This window comes from Ursus americanus, chromosome 28 (assembly GCF_024610735.1).
Source record: "Ursus americanus isolate L20-20 chromosome 28, mUrsAme1.1.p, whole genome shotgun sequence".
Lineage (NCBI taxonomy): Eukaryota > Metazoa > Chordata > Mammalia > Carnivora > Ursidae > Ursus > Ursus americanus.
Window position 1 is genome coordinate 29,502,051 of NC_142154.1, and position 25,831 is coordinate 29,527,881.

General features: G+C 55.9%; 1 protein-coding gene across 1 annotated transcript; it reads right to left on the reverse strand.

Annotated features, from left to right (window-relative positions):
* Positions 1 to 274: 274 nt before the first annotated feature.
* LOC148107588 (coiled-coil domain-containing protein 33-like) lies at positions 275 to 21,686 on the reverse strand. Its single transcript, XM_087856566.1, has 3 exons — positions 21,377 to 21,686; positions 20,120 to 20,484; positions 275 to 442 (listed from the first exon to the last, which is right to left on the reverse strand). Exons 1-3 carry the CDS (start codon positions 21,684 to 21,686, stop codon positions 275 to 277), a joined length of 843 nt encoding a protein of 280 aa, XP_087712692.1.
* Between the last annotated feature and the right edge of the window lie 4,145 nt (positions 21,687 to 25,831).

The following is a 25,831-nucleotide window of genomic DNA, read 5'->3' on the forward strand; positions in this document are numbered from 1 at the left end:
GGTCAAACTGCGGCCAAACCCTGCCCCTCTGGCTGTGGGATCAAGGAGGGGCTCTTCCTTCCTTCCCCAGCCCTGGGGAGCAGCTTCCCACACAGCAGGGAAGATGTCAGGCCTCACATGTACGGAGCCTACAGCCCCTGTGTGATTCACACTTGGCTTTCCCCTCCGGGTATCACAGTCCCGCCCCCAACCTTTGGCTGCTCACATTGCAAACATCCACACGCTGGTTTCTGCTCACAGCCCGACGGAGCCCCGGCCCTACTCCCAGCACTACTTACACCACCACATAGGGCCACGGCTCGGAGCCGTCCTTGCAGGTGGGCAGGTTGGTGGCCCCGTGGACAGTGACCATGATGGTCTCCTTATTAGAGGGCGACAGGTGGCTGGGGACAGATTCCACACTCTGGAGGGTGTTCAGGGGCTCCTCTGGGCTCTCGGCGACCTGTGGAAAGAGCCAGGGCTGAGTGGCCTCCTTTGCGGGGGGGGGGGGGTTCCCTGTCCTTACTGCCTCCCTATGAACTCCAGCCCCTCCCTGCTCCCCTCCAAGTGCCCTTCTGTCTATCATCCCCCACCCGGTTTGGAACTATAGGGCACTTGCCTTTGGCCCCACTTGCTCCCTGCCTCTGTCCCACACCCCATGTCCGCCCCAGCCCTGCGTCACTTCTTGCAGAGGGAGACAGGCCCTCACCTCTCAAGTCCAACCTCACCGCTGAGCCCTGGCTTTTGCAGGTGCACAGCCCTAATTCCTAAGTCCTGCCTGCTTTTGAGGTCCTAGCAGCTGGCCTTCTTCGGTCTCTGTAACTGCAGCCCAGTCCACCTGTCACCTTAGGTCCTTCCCGTGCACAGCCCTTTATAAAGTCTATTCACATCCATGGGGTCACAGAGGCCCCTCTATCTTCCACCCAGGGAACCTGCAGTCCAGGAGGGTGGAGAAGCCCCTGCCTACTCACGGGGCCTCGAGGCTGGTGGCCCCAAGCAGACACACAAGCAGGAGCTCAACAGCTCAACAGCTTGGGGCTTCAGGGCCCAAAGGACCATGGTATTGAGAGCTGCCGAGAGGAGCGGGGCGGGGTGCATGGCATCAGGGAAGGCAGCTGGGAAGAGGAGGCCTTCAAGGGTTGGGAAGACATGCATGGCTGGAAGGACAGGCTGGAAGCTGGAGCAGGGCTGAGGGGTGGGGAGGGAGCTCCCCATAGCTCGGGGCAGGCTCATTTTGATTCTGGAGACAGGAGGAGTCAGGGAGGGTGGCAGAAGCAACAGTTTGTGGGTAAACACTGTGGGTTGGGGAGGGGTGTGGACATGCGGACATGCGGCTGCCGTGGCTCGGGCTGGCCTTCCTCCGCACTGGCGGGCTGACTCTCTCTCCCAGTGCCTGGACTTGGCACGGATGACCTAGATTTACCCTTGCTAGGCCTCACCAAGCAGGAGGCTCCCCCATCCCTGTCCCTCCTGCTAATTAATAGCACTAGCTGACGTGAGAGGCCACAGAGGGGCCCTCCTGGCCCGGTGAGAGAGGCAACGGACCTCCTCAGCTTGGAGATGGGGCCCCGAAAGGTGACTGAGGGTTGCCCTTTTATAGAAAGTTCAGCCTGTCAGAACCTGCATTCCAGGGCCGGCCCTGGTGGAGAGTCCTCAAAGTGGGAAGTGTCCATGGAGACTGAGAACAACGTAGAGGGGAGACAGAGTCCAGCAGAAGAGTAAGGACTGGTTCCGGGGGTCGGCTTTGGGGCCGGATCCCCTGACTCAGGCCTGCTGAGCACTGAGTGTCAGGAGAGCTGGGTTTAAACCAGCACGGCCCCTCACCACCATGGGACCTGAAGTCGGTCATGCTCCGAGAGTCAGTTTCCCCAACGGGGTGCTGTGGGCTTGGAGCAACCGGTCCGGAACCTGCCCCGGGCTTGGGGGTTCTGGGCAAGGTGGCTCCTGGCCCCTGGAAGCCTCCGGGCAGAGGGGGAGGGAAGGACCTGAGGACTTGGCCAGCTGTTACTCTCTCAGTTCTCGTGACGGTGGTGGGGCTGAACATTATATGAGCCCCGTGCCCCTCCAATCCGGCAGCATGTCCTGCCAGCCCTCCCCTCGAACCGCGTCTAGAATCTGACCCCTTCTCGCCATTTCTACCTTAAGCACGCAGGGGCACCACACGGGGTTTCTGCACTCCTGATGGCTTTCTCGATCCTTTTCTGGCCTCCCCTCCCCTGTCCACCTCAGAGAGCAGCCCGAGCGATCCTTTACAGATTTCAGTCAGATCAGGTCTCTCCTCTGCTCCAAACTGTAGCCCCCTCTTTCATTCAGAGCCTCACGATGGCCTGTAAGGACCTACACGCTCTGGCCCAGAAAACGGACTCGCCTCATCCCTGGGCCCCTTGCCCACTGGCTTGAGCCATGCTGGCCTCTCAGTGGTTTCTCGCACGCCCCCAGCTGGCTCCCGCCTCGAAGCCTTTGCCTGGGCCGTTCCCGCTTCCCCTGCACACCCATCCCCGTGGCTTGCTCCCTCACTTCCCACAGGTCTGACGTTATCAGAAAGGCCTTCTCGGTACAAGCTGTGGTCCTTGCCTAACGAGATGACTAATTAGGAGGTGAGAACCCCACCTCCCAGCCCCAGAAGTGCCAACCCTACAGAGAGACCTGCCCCCCTCTGACTGAGGAGCGCCCCCTCCCCAGGACCCCCTGGGGCCTGCCACCATCTGTGAGGTGTTGAGAATTACCCTCCCCCCTCTCCCCTGTTCCCTTGCCAGGCCAGGGTGGGAGGAGGGGAGGGAGGTCAGTACTCAGAAGGAACCCCTACAAGACAGGATGGAGGGGGACTGGGGAAGGGGGAGGCAGACACAGAGCCACCCCTCCCCTCACAGGTCAGAACTGCTCACTGCTGGTCCCCCATAACCCACTCCACTCTCCTGCAGGTTAGACTCCTGGTTTAAGGTGTAGGAGCAAGACCGGCGGCCTGGGGTGTTGAGAGATGTAGGTATCAGGCCAGCTCTGCCCTAACTCCCTGTGGGGTCTTCATTTTCCCACCTGGTCTGGGGATATCTGGGATGGTTTGTAATTCAGTCTTCCCCGTAACAGGCCTAAGGTTTCTGCAGTGAGACCAGGAGAGGTGACTCATGTCTCCTCAATGCCCCAAGTCCCAGGAGCAGCCTAAGATGGTGGCCCCATGCCCCTTGTGGCTGTGGGGGTACAGGGCCTGTCCCCAGCTTCCTAGGGCCACAGAAGTGGGTTCCCAGCAGCATGGCAGCTGCCCAAGAGCTATTCCTGACTCCTTGGTAGCCCCAGAGCCCGACCAGTGATTTTGCAGACCAGGCCCATGAATTGTGCCCCCTCTCTGTCCCCTACCCCCTCGGTGCCTTCCCTTGTGGGACAGCCTTCTGGGAAATAAAGCTTCCAGGGGGGTTGACAAAAACTGCTGGTGCTTCAGTTCTGGGCCTGAGGCCAGCTGCCAGCTTGGCGCCTCCTGGTGAGGCCTGCAGGCATGTGCCCGCTGGGCCCAGGGCCAGGGAGGCCTGGGCCCAAGTGGGAGGCATGGAGCGGGGGCTGTGGGCCATCCTGTCTGCCTCCCCTTTCTGCCTTCCTACGTCTGGATGAGAATCTGCAGGCTTCCCTCAGAGATGCTCCTGCATCAGGACCAATGCCCCCCCCCCCCCAACCGGCTTCAGTTTCCCAGCTGTAGCATAAAGGCTTTGAGTTAAAAAATGGTCCTTCATGTTCCTTCTAGTGTGAGTGTCTAAACGTGCTTGGGAGTTATGATGGCCTTGGTGGGACTCTTTCCTAGGCGGAGAAACAGGCTCTGGGAGACAAAAGCCCTTGTATCTGAGCACGGGTCTTAGCTAGCAGGCAGAGCCGGAAGGGGGATGGGGTCTGTGTCTCCACTACGTGAGGTCTCTGCCCTGCTCTGGATGTGTTGAGCTTTCTTCGGGCCACGACATCCATGCCCTTGGGCTCCTGGCCCGGGTAGCCAGTACTTGGCGGGACTAGCAGTAGGAGCTGTGGTAGTTGGAGGAGAAGACACTTTTCCAAAGATGAAACAAAAGTCAGAACTCCTAAAGGAAAGGATTGATCGCTTTAATTGCATTAAATATCCATACCAACTTCTATAATAAGCCCCAACTCACCACAATACAAAGACCAACAGGAGAAAATATGTACAATATATATAAAAGAATGAATATCCTTAACACAAAGAGAGCACTGAAATCTGTAAGCATCACCACGATAAAGCACATGGAAGATTCACCGAAGAGGAAATATGAGTATATACTACTGTATACACGATATAAACATCCTTCTAGGGGATTCTACTCGTTGAAAATGTTCCACAAAATTATGAATGAAATAAAACAAATCTGGCTCCTTCTCAGGGCTCCCATGCATGCTCCGTGGATCCCCAAATCCAGCTCAAATGGGCAGGTAGGAATGAGCTTCGGGACAAGCGGGCTGCTTAGGGCTTCTAGGTCAAGCTAGCGGGTGTGGCGGTGGGGGGGCTGGTCCAGAGTGTGTGGCATTCCAGAAAGCAGCTGAAAGGGGAGGGTGGAGTCAGGGGGAGGAGCCAGCTGTGGGTAGAGAACACCAGGAACCAGAGACACCCAAGTCAAGGGTAATAAAGTAGAAACCTCAGTGGGGGCACCCTAGCTGTTTGGTTCGAATCTAACTGCAAAGACGCTGGTCCCAAGTTAGCAAGTACCTGGTGCCTTTGGTCTTAGCTCATTCTGCCATCTCTGCTGGTACCTGGCACAGTCGAGGGCATAGGCTCAGCCTCGCCAGTTAGCAGAGGGTCAGGGAGGCCTCATATTGAACTGTTCGCACTTTTTTCTTAAAGATTTATTTTATTTTTTGAACTGTCTGCATTTCACTGCACTGAGATTTTAGTCCCCATCTGGCAGGGTGTCGCCGCTCTGTCCTGGCCATTTATTAAGCACCTACTACGTGTCAGGCGCTGTGCTGAGTGGGGATATAGCCGTGATCACAACTGAAAAGAATCCCTTCTTTCTAGGAGTTGAGTATCTGTGGCCTGGGGCAAGGGTCTGGGCCAGGGCTGGAAGGGCCTAGGACAGTGGAGCATTTTGCAGTCCCAGGGCAGCAGCCTGGGAATCTCCTAGAAGATCTTGGAGGGTGATGGCGAGCCATCTCATGGGTCTCTGAGCCTCTGAGACAACAGGGCAAAAACTCCTTTCCAGGCTATGGGTTGGGGGACGTACTATACCCAGTTCAAGCTACATTTTTCTCTGGGTCATGGGGACGCCAGGCAGAAACAACCAGGTAAGGGTAGTGGAGGCTGATAACACCTGCAAGCACACCAAATTTCAGCCCCCACATGGCCCGAGGGTACAGCCTGCCTGGAACCTGGAAGCGGCCCAGAGACCACCTTGCTCTCCATGCAGCAGCTGTGAAAACTGAGACCCAGAGAAGGGGAGCTTTTGTCATGACTTAGAAGCAAATGAAACACGGGATTTTGAAGGAGAGACGAGCTCATGCAGGTGCATGACCCATGTCCCTAGGCCTCACCTTTTTCTTTTTCCGTCCCATCCTCTTGGGGGCAGGAGTGTTTGGCCTTGTTTAACAACGGTGGGGACCAGTACCTGATATTGGTGGGTGGTCAGGCATCGGGCCTGCCCAGACAGCTGGCCTGAGCACCTTGGAGTCTTTGGGGCTTGGCCAACAGTATGGAGCGTCAGTGTTGTCTTTGGGGTGCTGGCCCTGGGACCTCGACAGGGGAAATGGGGGTGGGATGGGCAGGTGGGGCAGCCTGGAGCTTTCTCAGTAGCGAGACATTCTTCCAGTGGAGTTGTCCTCAGGGCTGGGGGCCATGATCAGCTGTGTAGGGGTCAGCAGCTGAAACGATTGGCTCTAGGTACCCCCAAGAAGGTAAAGACAGGGGTGTGCCTCTCTCTGTCCAGACCTGGAAAAGCCCAGCGGGGTCACCTGGGCAACACTGTGTGACGTCATAGGAGAGGGCAGAAGTCACATAGGTAGAGTCCAGGTATCGTGGGGCAGGGGCTCAGAAGCTCTTCTCCCTGTGTTTGGAGCTGGGTCCTGCCTGCTCTCTGGCATACTCAGTCCTCACCCTCCCTGCTCTTGGTACCCCAAACAGCTCACCAACCAAGATTCACCAGTGGCTCTGTATGCCCAGCCCCACCGTGGAGACCTAGACACTACTCACAGGAAGTTACAACTGGGTTAATAACAACTATTTCTATGAAGAAATCTGCAGCCATCCTACCTCTTTGGGGGCCTGTAGTCTCTCATTTGTTTAACATTAATGAACACAAAGTTCGAGAAAAGGGTTTCCTCTTGGAGGCCGGGGGGGAAGAGGGCAGAGAGAGTGGGGAATAAGTGGGTATGTCATTGTAACGTCTCTTAGATTGGGTGGTCGGTGAATGGGTGTTCATTATACTGTCAAAAATAAATTACAAATAACTAAAGAGGGCCAACGATGGTTCTGGGGTATGGACCCAATATTATGACGAATCCAATTCTGAGCTGCACAGGAAGTTATTACAAAGATATCAGTTCTTTTACTGAGCACTTCCTCTGTGCCAGACATGGTGCTAAGTGCTTCTCTGTGCAGCGAGAGGGCAGGAGGAGAAGTGATTGGCCCTTGGTCTGGGGTGAGGTCTGCTCCGAGGGGAGGCTAGGTATAAACTTGTCCTGCAAGCATGGTCAGGAATCCTGGGCTAGCAAACGTGAGATTTGGGGTACTGGGTGGGGTTGAGAGGTGTCCAGAAGACTCCTGTGGCCTGCCTCATTCTTTTGCCAGCTGTTTAGACCCCATATTGAAGGTTTTTCCCATTTTTCTGGGTCTGGGGACCGAGCACTGGCCCATCCCGGCAGCAAGAGGCAGGAGCTTATGGCTTTGTGGAGGCCTGCTCCTTCCCCTCTGCCCTTAGTCTAGAGAAAGACAGGAAGGATGTGGCTCTCCCCAATTTAGAGACAGAAAAACTGAGGCCTCGCCGATGATTGGAACTGGAAAGACCAGCCAAGGTCATCCAGATGGCTGGGGATGAAAGCTGGGAGTCCCACTCCTGGTTTTCTCCCTCCCAGGCCTGCCCCTGCCTCCTAGGCCAATAATGTCACCAGCAGTCAGGTGCATGCCTGGAGAGCATCTCAGTGATGGTTGCCCAGCCACCCTAGGGTGCCTCCTCCTTCCTGTTAGTTCCCAAGGGGGCAGCAGCCAACTGGGGAGCGGGTACCAGTGCTGCCCCAGGGCCTACCTGAACCATTCATGGCCCAGTTCGGGGTTCTGCAGCACGGCTGGGTGAGGCCAGCAGGGCACTTCCAGAGCAAAGTTTAAGGAGGCGCTGTGGCTCTCGGGGCTGTGAGAGAGCTCCTGCCACCATACCTCCTCAAATTCTGCACCCTAGCCCCCTCCCTGCCTCACCATGGTCCCTAGGGTTACCATGCCTGGGCTCTGGGCTGTGGGTTCTCACCCAGCTGCCCTAGCAGGCATCTGGGCTTTGTGCCCCCGGAGCCCGAGCCTGTTTGGCCTTGGTGCCTGGGAAGAAGATAATGCAATTGGACGCTGCTTCCAGGCGGTCTGGCTCCAGAGTGCTAGTGAGCCCTGGGCACTCAGCAGCCACCAGAGGGGCCTTCCTACCACCCCATTGGGGGCTGCCCAGCTCCCTGGGCCAAGGACCCCTGGGACATGCACCCTGTGCCACATGAACCTTCCCCCCAGAACTGCTTCCTCGTGGCCAGCGAGATAGCCATCAGCCCAGGACTGCATGTGGCTTTCCTACTTAACAACACTGTGACCCCCGCCTCTCTCCCTGCCTCCCCAGCTCCTTCTCTTGCCTCATCGCCCTTCCCTGGCAAGGGGAGCTCTGTTCCCCACATGCCCAGGGGCCAGGGCCAAGCTTTGATGACTCAGAGAGGTTCCAGTGTGAGGGGAGGCAGGTAATTAGTGATCTCCTGCTAATAGGTAACCCTCCCCGCCTCCCCCCAGGAGAGAGCACTTGGAGTCGGCCTAGTGCCCGGGCCAGGGGTTAAACACAGCCATTTAGGGAGCCCACAGCTGTGGAGGGCAAGCCGCTGGGCTGGATCTGAGGTTGGCTCTTGGGGAAGGAGGGGTCCTGCTCCCCCCAATCGCTCTGCATTGGGCTTGCTGGGCAGCAGGAAGGGTCTGGGTGGACATGTGGTTCACAGCTGTCTACACTCCCTCATGCCCTGTCTCAGGTATCCCTTGGGGCCTAAATATCCCTGCAACAAGTCCAGAGAAGTGTATCTCCCAGAGCCCCCAAACCTGGCCTTCCGTTCCCTGTAGTCCTGTCCCACACCCCTTGACACCCCTCGCGACTCCTCCCCACCCCTCATCACTCTCTGTATTTTGTTTGGGCCGATGCATTGGGCTTCCCGCAAAGGCAAAGAATGATGGGAAACTGAGCGTGATTCTATAGCAAATGGCAGCTTATAGCTGTGTGATCTTGGTTCAAAATACTAACCCTCTCTGAGCTTTGGCGTCCCTCCCTGTACAGTGGTGAAATCAGCTCTGTGTACCGTCTGTGTACGCACCTCTGCCAGTGCTCCAGCCTTCCCCCCCAACCCTGCAGTATTCCAGCCCCAGTCTCCCCTCTTCTGCAGACCCAGTCCGTGCCCGGCTTCCAGGCCCGTTCCCACAGCCACGCCTTTCTCTCCAGGCAGCTCCCTCGCCAGAAATGGCTCCTGCTTTCCTACCTCAGTTCAGTTTGTCTGGCTCAAGACACTTCCTCCAGGAAGCCTTCCTGACTCCCTTCATCCCCCCAACGGTCCTCTTTGTGGATGGTGACACCGGCCTGTGTCTGTGCTGAGTTCACCCTTCACAGGTGTTATGGCTGAGGCAGGGCCGGGGGACCGGGCCAAGTCCCTGCCCCTCCCCTGGCATTTGACAGTTGTCAGCCGAGGCAATTCTCTTCGAGGGTCTCTATTCTCCAAACGCCATCACGTCCCCTTGGCCCGGAGTGGTATACGCAGCAGGGGCTCTCTGGTTGGCTGAAGGATGGCCGACTTCAGGAGGGCCTCCTCCTGTCCTGACAGTGGTGAATCCACAGCCTGCCTCGCCTTACCCTTGGCTCGGCTCAGCCCCGCAGCGAGCATCTGGGCAAGTCCCTGGACTCATCGGGGCTGCAGTTCCTCACTCATCTGCAAAGCAGCAAGGCTATCCCACCTTGCAGGGGCCTGGTGGGGAGCAGGGGCCCAGCACACGGCAGGCGGCGCTGAACCCAGCTCCCTCCGCGTGCACGCCAGGGCATGCTGACCTGAGCCCCCGTGGCCCCGGCTTCGTAACAGGGCACTTGGGGTGCTTGCCACAGGTGTGCTGTTCTCCTTCCTGGCTCAGCAGGCACATTTATTGACCACCTTGTTGAAGGAGGCCTCTCAGCGTTTGGTAACCAGAGTTCTCGTCGGGGGCCACCCAGGGCCCATCCTCACGTCATGAATCACTTTGCTAAAGATGCAACGTGGCTTGGGGCATTTTTCTTTTGAAAAAAATCAATAACTCGTTAACAAAGAACTAAATAAAGGGGTAAGCGATGAAGGCCACCTGCCATTCCCTTCCTTCAGAGAGCACAGAAGCCAGATCCGCAGAGACGGGGTAGGGGGTCCACTCAGGCTTGGGGGGCAGTAGGCTCACCCCTCACCCCGACTCCTCCAACCCACAAATCTGACCAAGTCCTTCCTCTGCCTCAGTAAACACTTCAGGAGGGCCCCACTGCTCTCAGGAGAGATTAAAATTGTCCCACAAGGTCCCTGAAGGCCTCACGGTCTGCTCGCCCAGGCCTCTCCAGCCTCATGGCAGCGGATCCCTGCCTCACACCCGTGCTCCAGCCACATCGGACACCTGCAGTCCCCTGAATGGGCTCTGATCTCTCCAGCTTCCTGACCTTCATATGTGCTGTTCCATCTGCCTGGACTGTCCTCCCTCTGCCAGCCTGAATAATTCATGATGCTTCTTCCAGACACAAATGAAGCAAATCTTCCCTGAAACCTGCCCCCGCTGCCCCCCATCCCCACCCAGGGGCAATGGATCCACAGCCCATAGGCCTCTCTGTGCCCAGGCTCATATATAAGCACTCTTCTTTCCTGGGAGAGAGTCTGTCTCCTCTGAGGACAGGGACTATGCCTGGTGGTCCCTCCTCAGGGCCCAGGCTGTTGCCTGGCATGAAGCTGGTGCCAGGTGGGTGCTCGTTGGATGAGCGAGGGATGGCATTAACATCAGATGCCTTCCTCCTCCCTGCGGTTCCTCAGAAGCCCCCACTTCAGCCTAGGATAATGGTGCCTGCCCCCCAGATAACCCTCCTTCCTCCAGAGTCCAAGCTCTCCGTGGCTCTGTCCCCGTAGTAGGGCACAAACAGTCAGTGTGTGAACCTCATATTAAAAGCTGACAATTAACAAGCACTTGCTATGTGGCAGGCCCTCCTCTACACATTTTACGTACGTTAACTCCGTTGTCACAACTACGCATGACGTAGGCACTACCCTAGTCTCCATTTTACAGATGAGAACACAGAGGCCGAGCCTGGAGCAGACTTCAGGCCCAGGCCGCCTGGCTGCACAGCGCGTTTGCAACCACAGCCCTCGCCCTCGCCCTCGCCCTTACTGAGGTGCTCGTGAGGAGTCTGGGGGGCCTGCCCTGCAGCCAGGATGAGCCAGCGGGCCTGAGGAGCTCTGGTTACAGGAAACTGCTTATTCAGGCCTAGTGGGCCTGGGATCCCTGATTCTCTCCCTCTCAGGTTGCCTGCTCAGCGCCAGTCCCTCGCCCACACCGCCCACCGTCTCTACCAGAGAGCACAGCCTCTGGCCCTAATCTCGTTTGAGGCCATGAAATCGCATTTGCAGCGTATTAATGCGGCGCGGAGCTGGCCCAGCCCTGCCTGTCTCCCAGAGCACAGGAGCCTGCAAAGCAATCTCTCGGGGAGGCGGCTCCCGGAACACCCGCCGACAAAAAGCAATTATGCTTTAAGAGGAAGATTAAACTAATATCTCCCCACCCCCACCGCCATGCCCACCAGAGGGCCTCAGCTCTGTGGGGCCCCCACCGCCTCCCAACAGTGATTCAAGGGCAGGCTTCCTGCTGGGCGAGGGGTAGGGGCAGACTCAGCCCCTCTCCCTCCTGGGTGTGCTCCCATGGCTGGCCCCTCACCTAACCCCATGCTCCCCACCCTTTACCTCCCCCAGGTTGCCAAAGGAAACCTCTCTCAGGCCTCTGGGCCTTTGCCTAAGCTGTTCCCTCCCCCTGGAATGCAGCCCTTCCGCCATTGTCTATCTGGCAAGCTGCCCTTCACCAGGCACAAGGACTATAGCTAATGCTCTGTGGGCATTTAGTATAGTCTTTAAATTTACTGCATATTCAAGTCAACAATCCTGTCAGGGGAGTACTGTCATCCCCCACTGACAGAGGAAGAAAGGAGGCACAGAGGGGTTAAGTCCCAGCGCCCGAAGGTGGCAGAGCAGGGGTTTAAGGAGAAGCCTTCCTTCACCCTTTCCCCCAGGGTAGGCCCAGTGGCTTCCCCTCCCACATCCGATGACCACAGTGGCCTCGCTGTGGTCTCTGGTCTCCCGGAAGCTCCGAGAGGCCAGGCCGGGCACAGAATCAGGGCCTAACACACATTTCTTGTGCAGAAGAATCACGCACCTCCCCGCAGCCGCAGAAGGCCTGTGGATGTGTGTCCAGCCGCCCCTGCTCTGAGGCTGGGAGGCTTTGGAAGCTCCTCTCCTCCAGGAAGGGCTCCGGGATTACAGTCGGGCTAGCAGATGGTTTAATCCTCACAATCATGCCGCAAAGTCAGCATCGTTACCCTCATTTCACAGAGGAGAAAACAAAGGATTAGAGAAGTGACTTGATCAGGAACACTGGGATCTGAGTCCAAAGTCCGTGTTTATCCCCTGCACCTTCTTGGCTGTAACTCTCTCTCACCCCTTAGGTTGGGAAAGGGCTGGATTCTGTCCTGGGACTATTTATGCAACACATTTTTCTGTGTCATCCGCCAACTCCAGTGGGCCAGGAGGATTGCCTGGGGACTTGGAGCCATTGAGAGCCCCAACCCCATCCCCAGTCCTGCTCCCAAACCACCCAGCACAATGACTCAGTAATCCATCTAGGCCGGACTTGGTGCCAAACGGGGCCACTGGGAAGAAAGTCGTTCCCTCAAATTGCTTTCCCTTGATCCTGTCACATCATCTAGAAAGCCCATCAAAGTAGGAGTCTCCCTGGGAAAGAATGCCTCAAGTCATTCCCACCTCTGTGCTGATTCCTGTGCCTGAGAAACCAAAATATACTGGGGTCCCTGGATTCCAACCGGGCTTTGCTACTGACTCAATGGGAAGCCTTAGGTAAGCCATCCGCTCCCTCCAAGGGCTCGGTTTCCTGCTCCAGAAAATGGACATTATGAAAGCTACCTGTCCCCCCCAAGACCTTTCTGATGCTTCCGTGGGCTTCACGGGTTCCGCCTTTGCCAGCCTGGCTCAGAGCTGCCTGGGCAAATAGGTGATGGCAGAGGGCTCAGGGTCCACGGAGCCAGCACGCCTGCTCTCTTCCCCTGGCATCCCTGCAACTCCCCATCCCACAAACACACTCTCCCCACTTCTTCTGTCCTCCCTGCTTGCTGTTCCCTCACGCACCTCCACGTTCCTGCTGCCCCCCCTTTGCTCACACTGTCCTCTCCACTTGAAAACCACTCTTCTCAATCTCTCTTGGAATTCCACCCGTTCTTTGAGGCAGAGATCAGAGGTCCCACTGACCTTTGTGAGGCGGGTTTTCAAGAACCAAGCAATTTCCCACCCTCTTCCTCACCTGACTTCCCAACCTCACCAGCAGGAGGCACTGCTCTGCCCATTGTACAGACGAGGTACTTGAGGCCCAGTGAGGTCAAGTGAATAGCTTCAAGTTATACTGCAGCTAAGAAATAGGGTCCTAGGCCAAGGTCTTCTGACTCCTGGCCAGAACTAGTTTTCCTACGGCAGCCCGAGTACTTGATGACCACCCAGTCATGCCATCACTTCCTCCCCAGGTCCCAGCAGCCCTCACAGTCACCTTGGAGAGTCACTGTCCTCCAACTCCTCCTATTGCCTCTCCCTGCCCAGCCTGGTGGCTCCCCAGCGGCTGAGAGGATATAGCTACCTTGTTTACTGCTGGGGGAATGGATGGACAGACGGATGGATGGACAGACGGATGGATGGATGGATGGATGAATGAACACCCTGGGCCCAGGGAGGTTGGACCGCTGGACTCTAGGGCAGGCTGTCAGATCCAGATGGAGGAGGGAAGGCCCCTCATTCTCCATCGTCTGCAGGCGGGGCTGGGCCCTGCTGGCCTCAGCGGCCCTGAGCCCAGGACCTCTGCAAAACCAGGCCAGGACCAGGCTGGGGTGTCTCTGTTGACTCCTGACAGGCCAACCCCTGACCCGGGCCAGGTCAGGCTGGCTGGGTCCTGTCAGTTTCCTTCTCCGCAGCCCTCCCCTATCCACTGTTTTATTAAAGATCACTTTTGAAGGATTGGTTTCACACGCAGTTTTAATTTCACCTCATACATCACACATGCCATGTCCCCAAGTCTCTTTCTTCTCTGGTAGAGCCTGCACTTGGGGGGGGGGGGCATTCTGTATGGAGAGGAAGCCAGGAAGGTCCCAAGGAGGTGCAGATCTGTGTGTGGGAGGGAGTGTGTCCCACGTGTGTCCATCAGTGAGGTGGTGGGGATCTCTCTTTGCGATGGGGAGGGTCTGTGTGTGTCCAGGTCTGATGTGCTGGGTCTGTGCACGCACACGCGTCCTCGAGGGCGGCTGTGTTCAGCAGTGTCTGCTGGGGCCACAGCCACTTTCCAGGGGTGTGAATGAAGGGGAAAAGAAGAAGATGACCATAAAAGGCCAGATAACTGGACCCTCCCGCCCCTCCTCCTTCCTTATTTCACTCCGCATGTGAATGAGAAGCCCACCGCAGTTCCCTCGCCTGGGCTGGCTGGAAGGACATCAGAGGTAGGCACCCCCTTCCGCTTCATGTCCCCCTCACCAGACACATATCACACACACACACACACACACACACACACACACACACAGCCTCCAGGAGGTGTGAGTCAGCAGTAGCCCCTGGCTGGAGTGGGGGAAGGCGGAGATGGGGGAGGGCAGCAGAGCCATCTGGCATGCTCATTACAACAATCTGCTAACGGAGCTCCTTCCTAGACCAGCACCCAGGCTGGCCAGCCTTCTCCACTCTGAAACCTGCCATTTGGGTCCCAGAGAGGGGGGCTCACAAGTTCCCATCACCCCTCCCCTGGGAGGCTGGCTTTGCAAGAAGTATTTTCTAGATGCAGAAACTGAGGCCCAGTTTTGCCCCATATAGATAACTTATTCCACACTTCCCGCAGAGCAGGGACAACTGTAAGCTAGCTCATTTATCTTCCCAGCAACAGGGGACACGGGAACCACTCTCCCCCATTTTACAGATGTGGCCATGGAAGCCAAGGGAAGTTATGTAATCTGCACGAGGCCACACTGCTACCAGATAGACACCGATGCTGATCTGAACCCAGGTCCCTGTGGCCTCAGCGCACCTGCCTCTCCCTGTAAGCTCTCTGAACCCCAAACCTCTTCCATCTCCCCCTGCTGAGCTCCAGGCACCCGGATAGAAATCCACACACACACAAGTGACTTGGAAATCAGGCAGGGCGGGGCTGAGGGGCAGGGTTGGCAAGGACATAAATACGGGGCACCTCCCCCCCATTTTCAGGTCTTATCCACTGTGTCCAGGGAGCCGGCACAAGGTCTTTCAGCGCCACAGAGGAAGAAGAGGGGAGGGCAGGCGGCCCACAGGGTAATTGTGGTACATTTAGCTGATGGCCTTTCTCTTCCCGAGTGCGCTGGCCATGTCCTTGTCCCTGTGCCAGCACCGGCCAGCCCTGCCTCTCCTGCCAGCCTCAGCCCTCCATCATGGTGATGGGCCTGCACCCCTCCCAGCGTGGGTGACAGCCCTCTCTGGGAACGCCTTGACAGAGCCTTTGTTCCTCTGAAATAAAAGAAAATCGAGCTACAAAGGGAAACCTCAGGTAGCTTTTAGCGGGGGCTCAGCTGCCTGAGGCAGAGCGTGTTTAAGCTGGAGGCAGTTGTCACCGAAGCAGAAGGGGGAGCTGCCCGCAGTCCCCCTCCCACCCCCTTGCCCCCACGATCAAGTTTACTCGAGGAAAAGGCTCTTCCAAATAGCCGCAAAGGAGGAAATCAATGAAAATTGATAGAGAAACGTAAAGCAGCTGTCCCCCGGGTGTGTGTGTGTGTGTGTGTGTGTGTGTGTGAGCAAAATCTTGCTGCCTGGACCCAGGCTGACCTGCCCAGGGCCAGGAAGGCCAGGGGCTGGGAGTCACTCCAGTCGAGCTACAGAGGGGTGCTGGTGGCTGGGGGAGGGGCAGCAGCCAAGTCTCACTCACTCGAGTTAAGAGAGAGATTAATATATTCAATCCGCTCAGGGTAATTGAGGGAACAATCAGAGTGGTTTTCTAAAGCCCATAAAACTGCCTCATTTGCGAGGAGGAGCTGACCGGCTCCAATCCTCCAATCCTCCATATTTGATGGAGCTCAGGAAGGGAGGGAAGAGGAGGGGCGACAGTGGGATCCCTGCACAGACGGACTAGGGACATTAGCCTGGGAGGGGGCCAGCAGGCCCGGTCTAACCTGTTCTCTCCTTTCCAACCTCCCACCTCTTAGTAGCAGCCCGAGCACTGCCTTCTGGAGCCTCAGTTTCCCCACCTGTGAAATGGGTCAGGGGAGTCCTCTTCCGATAGGAAAGTGGGAGGGAACAGCAGAAAGGGAGGTTTCTCTAGGTGAGGGTAGCAGGCCGGGGACACCGAAGGTCTGGCACTGAAGCGAAGGGGCTTGAGCAAAGAGGTGCCCAGCTCCCCCAGCCAGGCCAGCTCCCCACCCCCACCCTGAGATGAACGGGGCAGTAAAGTTAATGAAATCCACATTGCGCGTCTCTCTCCGCTTGAACCATTCCAGTCTCCAGGGCAATAGAAACCGCGTATGCAATAGCGAGCAATAAAAGGCACAATGAATTTAAAAGAGTAAAGAGGGGAGGAGAGTGAAGACGTGGAGTGCGCTGGCCGGAGGCAGAAAGCCTCCACCGCTGGGGCCGGGAGTGTGCAGGCCCGGAGCTCTGGCCAGTCGGGACCGGAGGGGGTGGGGGAGGGGAGGTGGGAAAGGAGAATGGGAGAGGGACCGGGAGGGAGGGAACAAAGGGAGAGAGCTGGAGCCAGAGGTTTAGGGACAGGGGGCAGAGGGGAGGCCGCCGGGCCAGCCACTGCCAGCTCTGTTCCCCTCCACTTCTCCTTAATGAAAGCCCCAGCCTGTTGGTGCCAAAGCCACAATCAGAAGCCACAGGCTTCGAGCCAGGTGCTCAGCATTTGGTGATTGCTTTATTAGCTTTTTCTTCTCCTTTTTTCCCCTCCAGGGCAAAAAGAAAAAAAAAAAGTGTTTTAAATGGAAAGAATACGAAAAAAAGACCCTTGAAAGCGTCATTTAAAAGGCTCCTGGGGAACGGAATCGTTTCCATGAAACAAAACTGCGATTGTTTGGAAGAGGTAAACGCAGGGCAGGAGTGGGGGAGGGAGCCCCCCCACGTCCTCCCCTCCCCAGCTCCCGCTCCAGTGGGAGGATGCTCCCTCGCAGAGTGAAGGAGCCCCCAGGACGGCTCCCAGAGCTATAAGCAAGGCATTTTTAAGTTCATGTTTCCAGAAATTTCATCACTGGGAATTTCCAGTCCAAGGTTTCTCTCTTAAACAGCTCTGCTTGTGGGAGCTTGTCCTTAAACCTTCAGGATCTCTTAGAGAGGTCTGGTGAGGTGTCAGGAAGGATGTGGCCCCTGAGGGCTTTGTGGCTCCAGGCCCAAGGCTGTGGTGGCCTCCCCCCTGCCCTCCAACCCCCCGGGAGGCATTGCTCCCCCTTAAAAGACTTGAGCTGGAGTCACCTCAGCCAGCCCAGCAGCCTGACGGTGGCCTGCACTTGCTGCTCCCCTCCCTTCCGGGACCCTCTCTGCCCAGCACCCACAGGCCACCCACATTCTGGTCAGATAAATTCCCTCTTACTCTGGGAGAAGGAGGGCCTTGGGGGTGCTGGGGTGGCACAGCCATGTGGTCTTAAACCTGCCAAGAGGATAAGGAGGTAGCGTCAGGGGACAGGATGTCTGGTGGAACTCTGCCCAGAAAGGAAGCCACTGAGCACCCTGAGCCCTGACGGCAGGAAACCTGGAGCTGGCTCGGTCCCATGCACGGGAAACTTCCCCCTGTAGCCCCTGCCTGTGCGCCCCAGTCCCCCATCGGTGGGTCAGGGGCCTGGGGAGTGATCTCTATCTTGGAGTCTGGCTGTGCCTGCTGGAAGTACTCGCGGGGGGCTATGCCCTCGCCCCCCAACACACAGTGGGAACCTTGAGGACTGGAGAAGGGAAGGTGTTCACTGTCCACATAATGTTAATGTGGGGGGACTGATTGTCCCGGCGGAGTCTCAGGATTCTGGAAATGCTGTGACCAGCACGGGTGTGTCATTTACGGCTCTGCATCCTGTGGGCCCTGGCTGGGGAGCACAGCGGTTCAGAGTCAGTCACCGATGCTCCCTTGGAGCCCCGCCTCCCGCTGCAGATACCCTCTTGAGTTGCATTCCTAACCCCTGCCCCTGCCCCGCACTCCACACACGTCCCATGACCATCATTAGTTCTGGTTTAAAAACTGACACACAAGTTGGAGAAAGCTTACAATAAAGTTGTAAATTGAATAGGTTCAATGGTTGAAATGCCTGAAGATAGTCCGGAAGGAATAAAATCAATGCAGAGAAGGCTTCCTGGAGGAGGTGACCTTGAGCCCAGAAATCCATTCCTGGCCCTGAACTGAATGCAATGAATGCAGTCTCCTCTCTCCATCCTTCCGGGTCACTGCCTCTTCTCAGCATCTCACCCCCCCCCCTTCAGCTGTTTTTCTCTCCTCCTCTTCAGCTGAGAACACAAGGGAGCTGGGTGAAGTCCTTCCCTCCTGGGCTCCATTTTCCCCATCTGCCAAGAAGGGAGAGGGGAGGGCTTCAAGGGTCCCTGTGGTTCTAGGCCACAACCACTACCCCAGGGAGCTGGCCACAAGCAGGAGGGACTGCCTGCAGTCCCAGGCCCAGTCTCACTGCTGTTCTTCCAGCTGTGTCTTTGAGCCTCCAAATCCCAGCTCCAGAAAGGTGCCCGCCTTCCTCGTTCACCTGAGCTGAAAGAAGGCAGCCCCTCTATCCTCTGAAGGACCCCGCAGCATTGTCTGTCCCCCATCAGTTTCCTGGCCCTGTCGTCAGGGTTGTGATTGCTGACCCCCCAGGAGGGAAACTATTTTCCTCTCCCTTGAAAGCCATTTTCTTGTCTTGGTAGAGGCAGACATCTGACACTTTAAGAGGGAGAATAGCAGGGAGATGATGGCATTAAATAACAGAAATTAGAGCTGCTGAGGACAGCCCACCACCCCAAGCCCCCCTTCCCTGCAGCCTCCGGCCCACCATAGGCACTCAGGGCTGCAGCCTGCAAGGGGCCCTGGCTCAGGCTGGTCACAGAGAGCAGGGGACCGCTTCTCCCTGAGCTCTTAGCCTCTGCTGTGTGTATCTAGCCCTGTGACAAACTAGGACAGAGGGCCCAGGGCCCCGAAGTCAGGGAGCTCGCAGTCTGAGGGAACAGAATGTCACATAGGAACCCAGGGCACTCCAACTCCCTCTCAAGCAGCATTCTCAGCCCCCAGCATACAGTAGATAGTCAAAAGCATTTGTTGATTTCTTGAAAGTATTTGTTAATGGACTGACGAATGAATGAATGAATGAATGAACGAACAGAGGCCAAAGTGGTCCATGTAACAGGCTGAGACCTGGCAAGAGAAACCGGCCCCTGGGTCCCTTCCAGTTCTCCTGGCACATGCTGCCAGATCGCTGTCTAAACCACAGCTCACGGTGTATCTTTCCCCGCACGAACTTTCTCCCCCTTTGCTTCTTGAATTGAATATCCACTTTCCTCTTCTGCCACCTTGCCCTGATTCCCTCCCCTTTCCCCAGCCCATCAGCGCCCCCTGAACCTAATCAGCCCACTACCCTGGACTCCATGGCAGCCCCAGACCCCTGCACTGCCCAATGTAGGAGTTGCTGGAAAAGCCAGGCGCCTTGGGCTCCAACCTCAGCTCAGTCTCCTGCCGCCAGCTAAACCCTTTCCATCTCCGCCAGCTTATTCTGGTCCCTCCTCCCGGAATACCTTCCCCGGGGCCTGGAATTGGCATCCCAAAATCTTACCCACCTAGTATAGGGTCTGACAGAGTCAGCAATTAACAAATGTCTGATGGATGAATGAATGAATGAAAGACTCATCTCAAATGACATCTCTTCTGAGGAGCCTGACCAGCACACTCCCTCGCCAGAGCACCCCATCCAGCACACGCCTTCCAGGACTATATAATGCCCACCCTGTGGCCACTGTCTTCCAGCTATCGGCACCGCGAGCTCCGGGACTGACCTAGCTTTGGATCCCATGCACCAGTGTAAAGTTCCCCAGGAAATGTCATTGGTATTAAATGGAATCAAGCATCCTGGGGCATGATCCTCAGTTTCACCGCCTATGAAATGGGCTGCTACTTGCTCTACTAGCTTCCACCTGTGCTGGCTTTGAGGCTCAGCAGACACACTGGCTGGCGGCAGAACACAACCTCACTGGGAAACCCGCCTTCAGCTTGGACAAGGACGGGCCAGGATCCCGGGTCAGGGCTGAGTCCCTCCTGGCCCTGGTGGGAGCGGGAGGGGCTTGAAGGTGGGCGCACACAGACTTCTGTCTCCTGGTCACTTTGGGCCTCCCTCAAAACATGGTGACAACGCGTGAGACTGAGTTTGGGGACTATAGGCTCTCAGGGGACACCCACCCACGGGGCAAAAGAAACTCCACCCAGCGGTGTCCCTGCTCTGTGCGGGCTTTGCTCCATTTTTCTGTCACCCCCTTCAAACTGGGACTCCCTGCTTCCATTCTCAGAGGGCGGGCCACCCTAGGAAGTTCTGCTGCTCTGCTCAGTGAGGATTTGGGGACAGCCAGGCTTATCAGAGACTCTGGATCTTCTAACGGGGCCGGAAGCGCGGGGGGGGGGGGGCGGTGATGCTAGACCCTGAGCCGGGTCCCAGGGAACACCCACCTGCAGCCAGGGCAGCTGGGGTTCTGGGCTCGGTGACGCGGGTCCTGGGGGGCCAGTCCCCTGGGGGCAGTTGGGGGCTGGAGGCTGAGGGCCCCGGTGCTCCCGGAAGGCCACGCTGTAGGCGAGGCTCCCACAGTGGCGGGCCGTGGCGTCGGCACTGGCTCGCAGCAGGGCCAGGCTGCCGCGGTAGCGGTACAGGTCCTCGTGCTCCCGCGCCCACAGGTTGGTGCGCGGCTGGTCCGGGCGCGGGAAGACCGGGAAGATGGCCTCGCCCACCCGCCGGGTGGCCCGTGCTGAGGCCCCGCCCAGCCGCAGCGCCTCCACCCGCAGCCGCGCGTCGTGCTGCCCATCGTTCTTGCAGAACCCTGCAGAGGGGAGGCGGGGGCTCAGGGCCACGTCTGGGGACTCCCGGGTAGGGGCTGGGGAGCGGGGATGGCTGGTAGGGTCCTTGTGGAAACCTGGGCTGCCGGCCCTTTGAGTGGGAGCAGGCTTGGCTAAGCTTTCCAGGCGGTGACGCCTTGACACCTCTCTGGCCCCACCTCTGACCCTTCCCTCTACCCATGTGGGGATGGGAGGGCTCTTAGCCCATGACAGGGTCCTGAGTATTGCTCCGTGGAGGGAAGAGTTCAAACTGTCTCTGATCTCTGGCCACCTGAAGGCCTGAACTTGGTTTCCCCATTCCCTCACATCCCTCCTCCTCCAGGAAGCCTGCCTATGTGGATGCCCTTGCAGTCTAGGCGTGGATCTTCTGCTCCTTCTGGACCACTTAACTATTCTCTGTTTGAGATTCCCGCCTCTCTACCTAATCTGGAAACTTCCTGAAGGCCAGACCACGGTCTCCAACTCTCTGTCCACCCCCATACCCACAGTCCAGTGGTGCTCAGGACTGGGCACTCAGGGCACTGGCTCCAATGTTACTCAGTATGACATCCGGCCAGACTGACCCCAAACCTGCTGTGTACTCAGCTCTTGTAAATTTTCAAAGCCATTCCTCATCTGTCCTTTTTTTCCCTCGTCACCCGACCTGTGTGCCCAGCATCAGTGTCCCCCTGTCACAGTGAAAGAGGCAGGGGCTCACGGAGGACCAGCATTAGCCCAAGATCACACAGACAGAACTTTGGGATCCAGTCTAAAGTTCTGACCCTGCCCCTCCCTGTTTCCCTGCGGCTCCCTGGGGTCCCTGACAGGGGCTGGGGCAGGAGTTAAAGGATCCTTCTCCCGCCCCCCCCCCACCCAGCCACCACCTTTACTTCATACCTTTGGGCAAAGTAAAGACAAACTTGTTCCGGGTGAGGGCGAGGCTCTTGCCGGGATCCTGCTGCTCAATGACGTCGGTGACGGCAGAGCAGGTAGGGAGGGGGTCCCCATCATTTACCTGCAACTGTACCCCAGCCCCAGAGCCAGCCTGCAGGGGGTTCTCGGCTGTCAGCCGCAGGGCATATCTGCCCTCCTCGTTAAACCCCACACTTAAGACTTCAAATTCCAGATCCAGTACCTTCTCCTCAGCCTTCAGTCTCTGGCTCTGCAGGGACGCGGGGACCCAGGGCTCAGGCCCCCTGAAGGCCATGAATTTGCTGGGGACTGACCCCCCAGGCTGAGCATTACCTCCTCCCTCCCACAGCCTCAGCCTGGGCCCAGTGTGAAAGCCTGTACACTGGGCGCTCGGGGCTGTACCCCACCCCCTCTCTGTTTGTTTGAGGAGAAACCAGGTAACAAGCCAGGAAGCTGGGCCTGTCGGGGAACAAAGGCTGCCATTGATCCCTCCCTTTTAGCATTTGCTCATTCAACAAATACTTATTGAGCATCTAATGTGTCCCAGGCACTATTTTAGGCATTTGGAATACAGCAGTGAGACAAATGAAGCTTCCTGCCCTCCCAAAGCTTCTCTTCTAGTGGGGGAGGGAGGCTGGGACAGATAGAAACAGGCACAAAATATAGAAAACAAGGAAATTATAATATATGTTAGAAGACGATAATTCTATGGGGAAATTAGTGGAGGGTCAGGGATGAGGAGTACTGGTGTGGGGAGCACAGGGTATGGGTTTCTCAGGACTTAGCATTTCTGGGAGATCCTGTCTCTATATGTCTATTCATTCCCAAAAGTCGGTGAGTTGAAGGGAGTGGTCTCAAGGGAAGAGGGACAGTGTTTGTTCTCTGGGAGCATGGCCTTAGCACCTACTTCTGGAACCAGTTTGCCTTTGTAATCAAAACTCACAATATCGGGCACAGCTTCACTTTACAGAGAGCCCAAAGCATCTTACACTAAAGACTAGTCAAGCTGGAATCCATCCTTCCTGAGCCTGGGTCTTGCTGATACCCAACAGGAGAGGTGAAATTCTGAATACTCTTCAATAAGAATCATCTCTATTATCACCGTCACCACCATCTCTGTCACCACCAACATCATCACCACTACCACCAGCATTACCATCACCACCATTATCACCATCACCACCACCACCATCATCACCATCTCCACCACCTCTATCACCACCAACATCACCACCATCACCATTACTAAAATCACCATCATCACCATCACCACCATCTCTATCACCACCATCATCAACTTTATCGCCAATACTATTACCATCACATCACCATCATCACCATCACCATTACCATCATCACCATCATCACAATCACCACCATCATCACCATCATCACCATCACCATTACCATCATCACCATCATCACAATCACCACCATCATCACCATCATCACCATCATCTCTATCACCACCATCATCACCTTTACCACCAATACTATTACCATCACATCACCATCATCACCATCACCATTACCATCATCACCATCATCACAATCACCACCATCATCACCATCATCACCATCACCATTACCATCATCACCATCATCACAATCACCACCATTATCACCATCATCACCATCATCTCTATCACCACCATCATCACCTTTACCACCAATACTATTACCATCACATCACCATCATTACCATCACCATTACCATCATCACCAACATTACAATCACCACCACCATCACCACCATCACCATCAACACCATCATTATCACCATCACTGTCATCACCACCACCATCAGCACCATCATTATCACCATCACTGTCATCACCACCACCATCATCATCACCACCATCACCACTATCTTCACCTCCAATATCATCATCATCATCATTTATGATACTCTTCACTGAGCAGCTACTGCATACCATGCACTCTATGTGGCTCTGTGATATAGATTAAAATCATTCCCGTTTTCCAGACTCTGAGGCTGAGAGAATCTCAGATCACACAGCTAGTAAGAAAGCTGAGCTGAGATCTGTACCTATCACTACATTTCCCCCCACAAAACCTGTCCTGGGACTGGATCAAAGATTGAAATTCATACTGTCAGGGACTTCTGTATCCTAAAACTGGACAAGTACAGTTCTGAGTCCAAAAAGCACATGTATGGATAGCATAGGTTTCATTCAAGAGTTCATTTGAAGTCACCTGGACAGGAATGCATTATTTCCATCAAGTAAAAGATAATCAGTCTAAAGATGGTATTGGCCAGCCCTGCTAAGAGTCCCAACATATGTGGTAGGCTTCCTTTGCAATGATCGGAATCCAGTTCCTTCAGATTCCCCCAGGGAGAACCTGAGGCAAAGAGGGTTTAGAAGACCAGAGTTCTAGTCACCTGACTTGCATGTGAACTTGGGCAGATCCCTTTCCCTCTCTGGGCGTCAGCGGCCCCATTTGTACCCTAAGTGTGAGTTGGGTGGTAAGTCTTCCCACAGCTCTGGCGGTCTGCGACTCTGTAAGTCATCGTGGGAAGGGCCGGAGTCTGGCCATCTGGGGAAGAGAGGCCACCTGGAAACCTTTGCCTCAATAGTTGGGCCTGCCCAACCAACCTGGGTCTAGAAGCCATGGTTTGTCCACGCTAGGTCTAAGGTCTTGGAGATTCAGTGATTCCATTGAAGTGGCTCTCTACCCTTACATGTTTGAAGTGACCCCCAGAGACGTCACAAGATGAGAGTCATTCCTTTCTGCCTTGGGGCCAACCTTTGCTCTGCACCCAACCCACGTCCCCTCGAGCAGATCCCATGCACACAACTGTTCTTTCTAGTCAGTTTACCCTGAGCCGCACCACCCGTCCCTCTTCCTGCTTTCCTCTCTTCTTTCCCTCCTTCCAGCTTTCTATAGCAGGTCTGAGGTGACCATGTTGGTCTCAGCATGGTTTGAGGCCCTCCACCCCTCCAACTTCCGGCCTCCCCTCCCCAACTCAGTCTCTGGGAAAGGCTCATTTTTTTGGTATGCGTGTGTGTATATTTACCTGTTAAAATGATGGTAAAATGTGTGTATATTTACCTGTTAAAATGATGGTAAAATAGATACAGTGTAAAATTTACCATCGTAATCATTTCTGCGTGTGCCGTCCAGTAGCGTTAAGTACGTTCACATGATTGCACAGCCCAGAACTCTTCTCACCGTCTAAGACTGAAACTCTACACCCAGGAAACAGCACCTCCCCATTCCTGCCTGTCTCCAGCTCCTGGCAACCGCCTTTCTACTTTCTGTCTCTGCGAATGAGACTGCTCTAGGCTCCTTATCTAAGGGGAGTCACACAGTATCTGTCCTTTTGTGACTGGCTTATTTCACTTAGCATAATGCCCTGGGGAGGCTTCCTTTTGCCCCAGGCCAGGCTTGCCCCGTCTCCTCTCCCCTGCCTTTGCAGGGCTCTTCTGCCCTGACTGCCACTGCGAGGCCACACCTGGTGTCACCCTACAAACCCTGCAGCCTGGCTAAAAGCCTCCTCCGGAACCGGGGCAGTGACTCCCTCCTCTGCCCCGCTCTGTGCCTTCCTCCTTCTGTCTAGAATGATGACTTGCCGTACTCAACTGAATATTCCTTCAGGGATCATGTCCCTGTGTCCAGGCCAGCGCCAAGCAAGGGCTAGGTCCTGGGGGACCATTAGAGCATTATTGAGTAAATGAATGAGTGCGTGAATCAATGAATGAGCGAATGAATGAAAGGGTACGTGAATGGATGTTCGAACCCGATCCAGCGTTTGCTTGTACAGAGAAGAATAAGAAACGGTTCTTTCGCTACTTCAACTGGATTGCATCTGAGAGAAGCGAAGACCATTTGGGGCTTTGGACTCATGCGTGGACTCAGAGATGCATCCTGGTGCCTCACTGGGCAGGCTGGTGTCCGGGAGGGAGGGCAGGGCTAAGTGGCAGGGCAGGAAGTAGTGGTTTCTTTTTTTTTTTTTTCTTTTTTCATCAAGACTTTTTTTTTTTTTTTAAGATTTATTTATTTGAGAGAGAGAGAGAGCAGAGGGGCAGAGGGACAGGGAGAAGACCACTGAGCACAGAGCCTGATGTGGGGCTCGATCCCATGAACCATGAGATTATGACCTGAGCCGAAATCAAGATTTGGACACTTAACCCACTGAGCCCCCCAGGCGCCCCAGGAGGTAGTGGTTCCTAATGCTCTGACTTCTCTGGGCCTGGCCTCAGTTCCACAGAGAAAGTCTGGAAATCTCAGCGAATTTCAGCAGGTCAGGGCTGGATAGCGCTCCCATTTTACAGATGGGAAAACTGAGGCCAGGGTAGCAGACCAGGACCAGCTCCCTACTCCCTTCCCAGGATTCTCTCTACTCCTAGCTGCCTCCGTGATTCAGGCTTCTGCGGTTTTCAGAAGATTTAAACTTCAGGCAGAGGCCTGACTCCC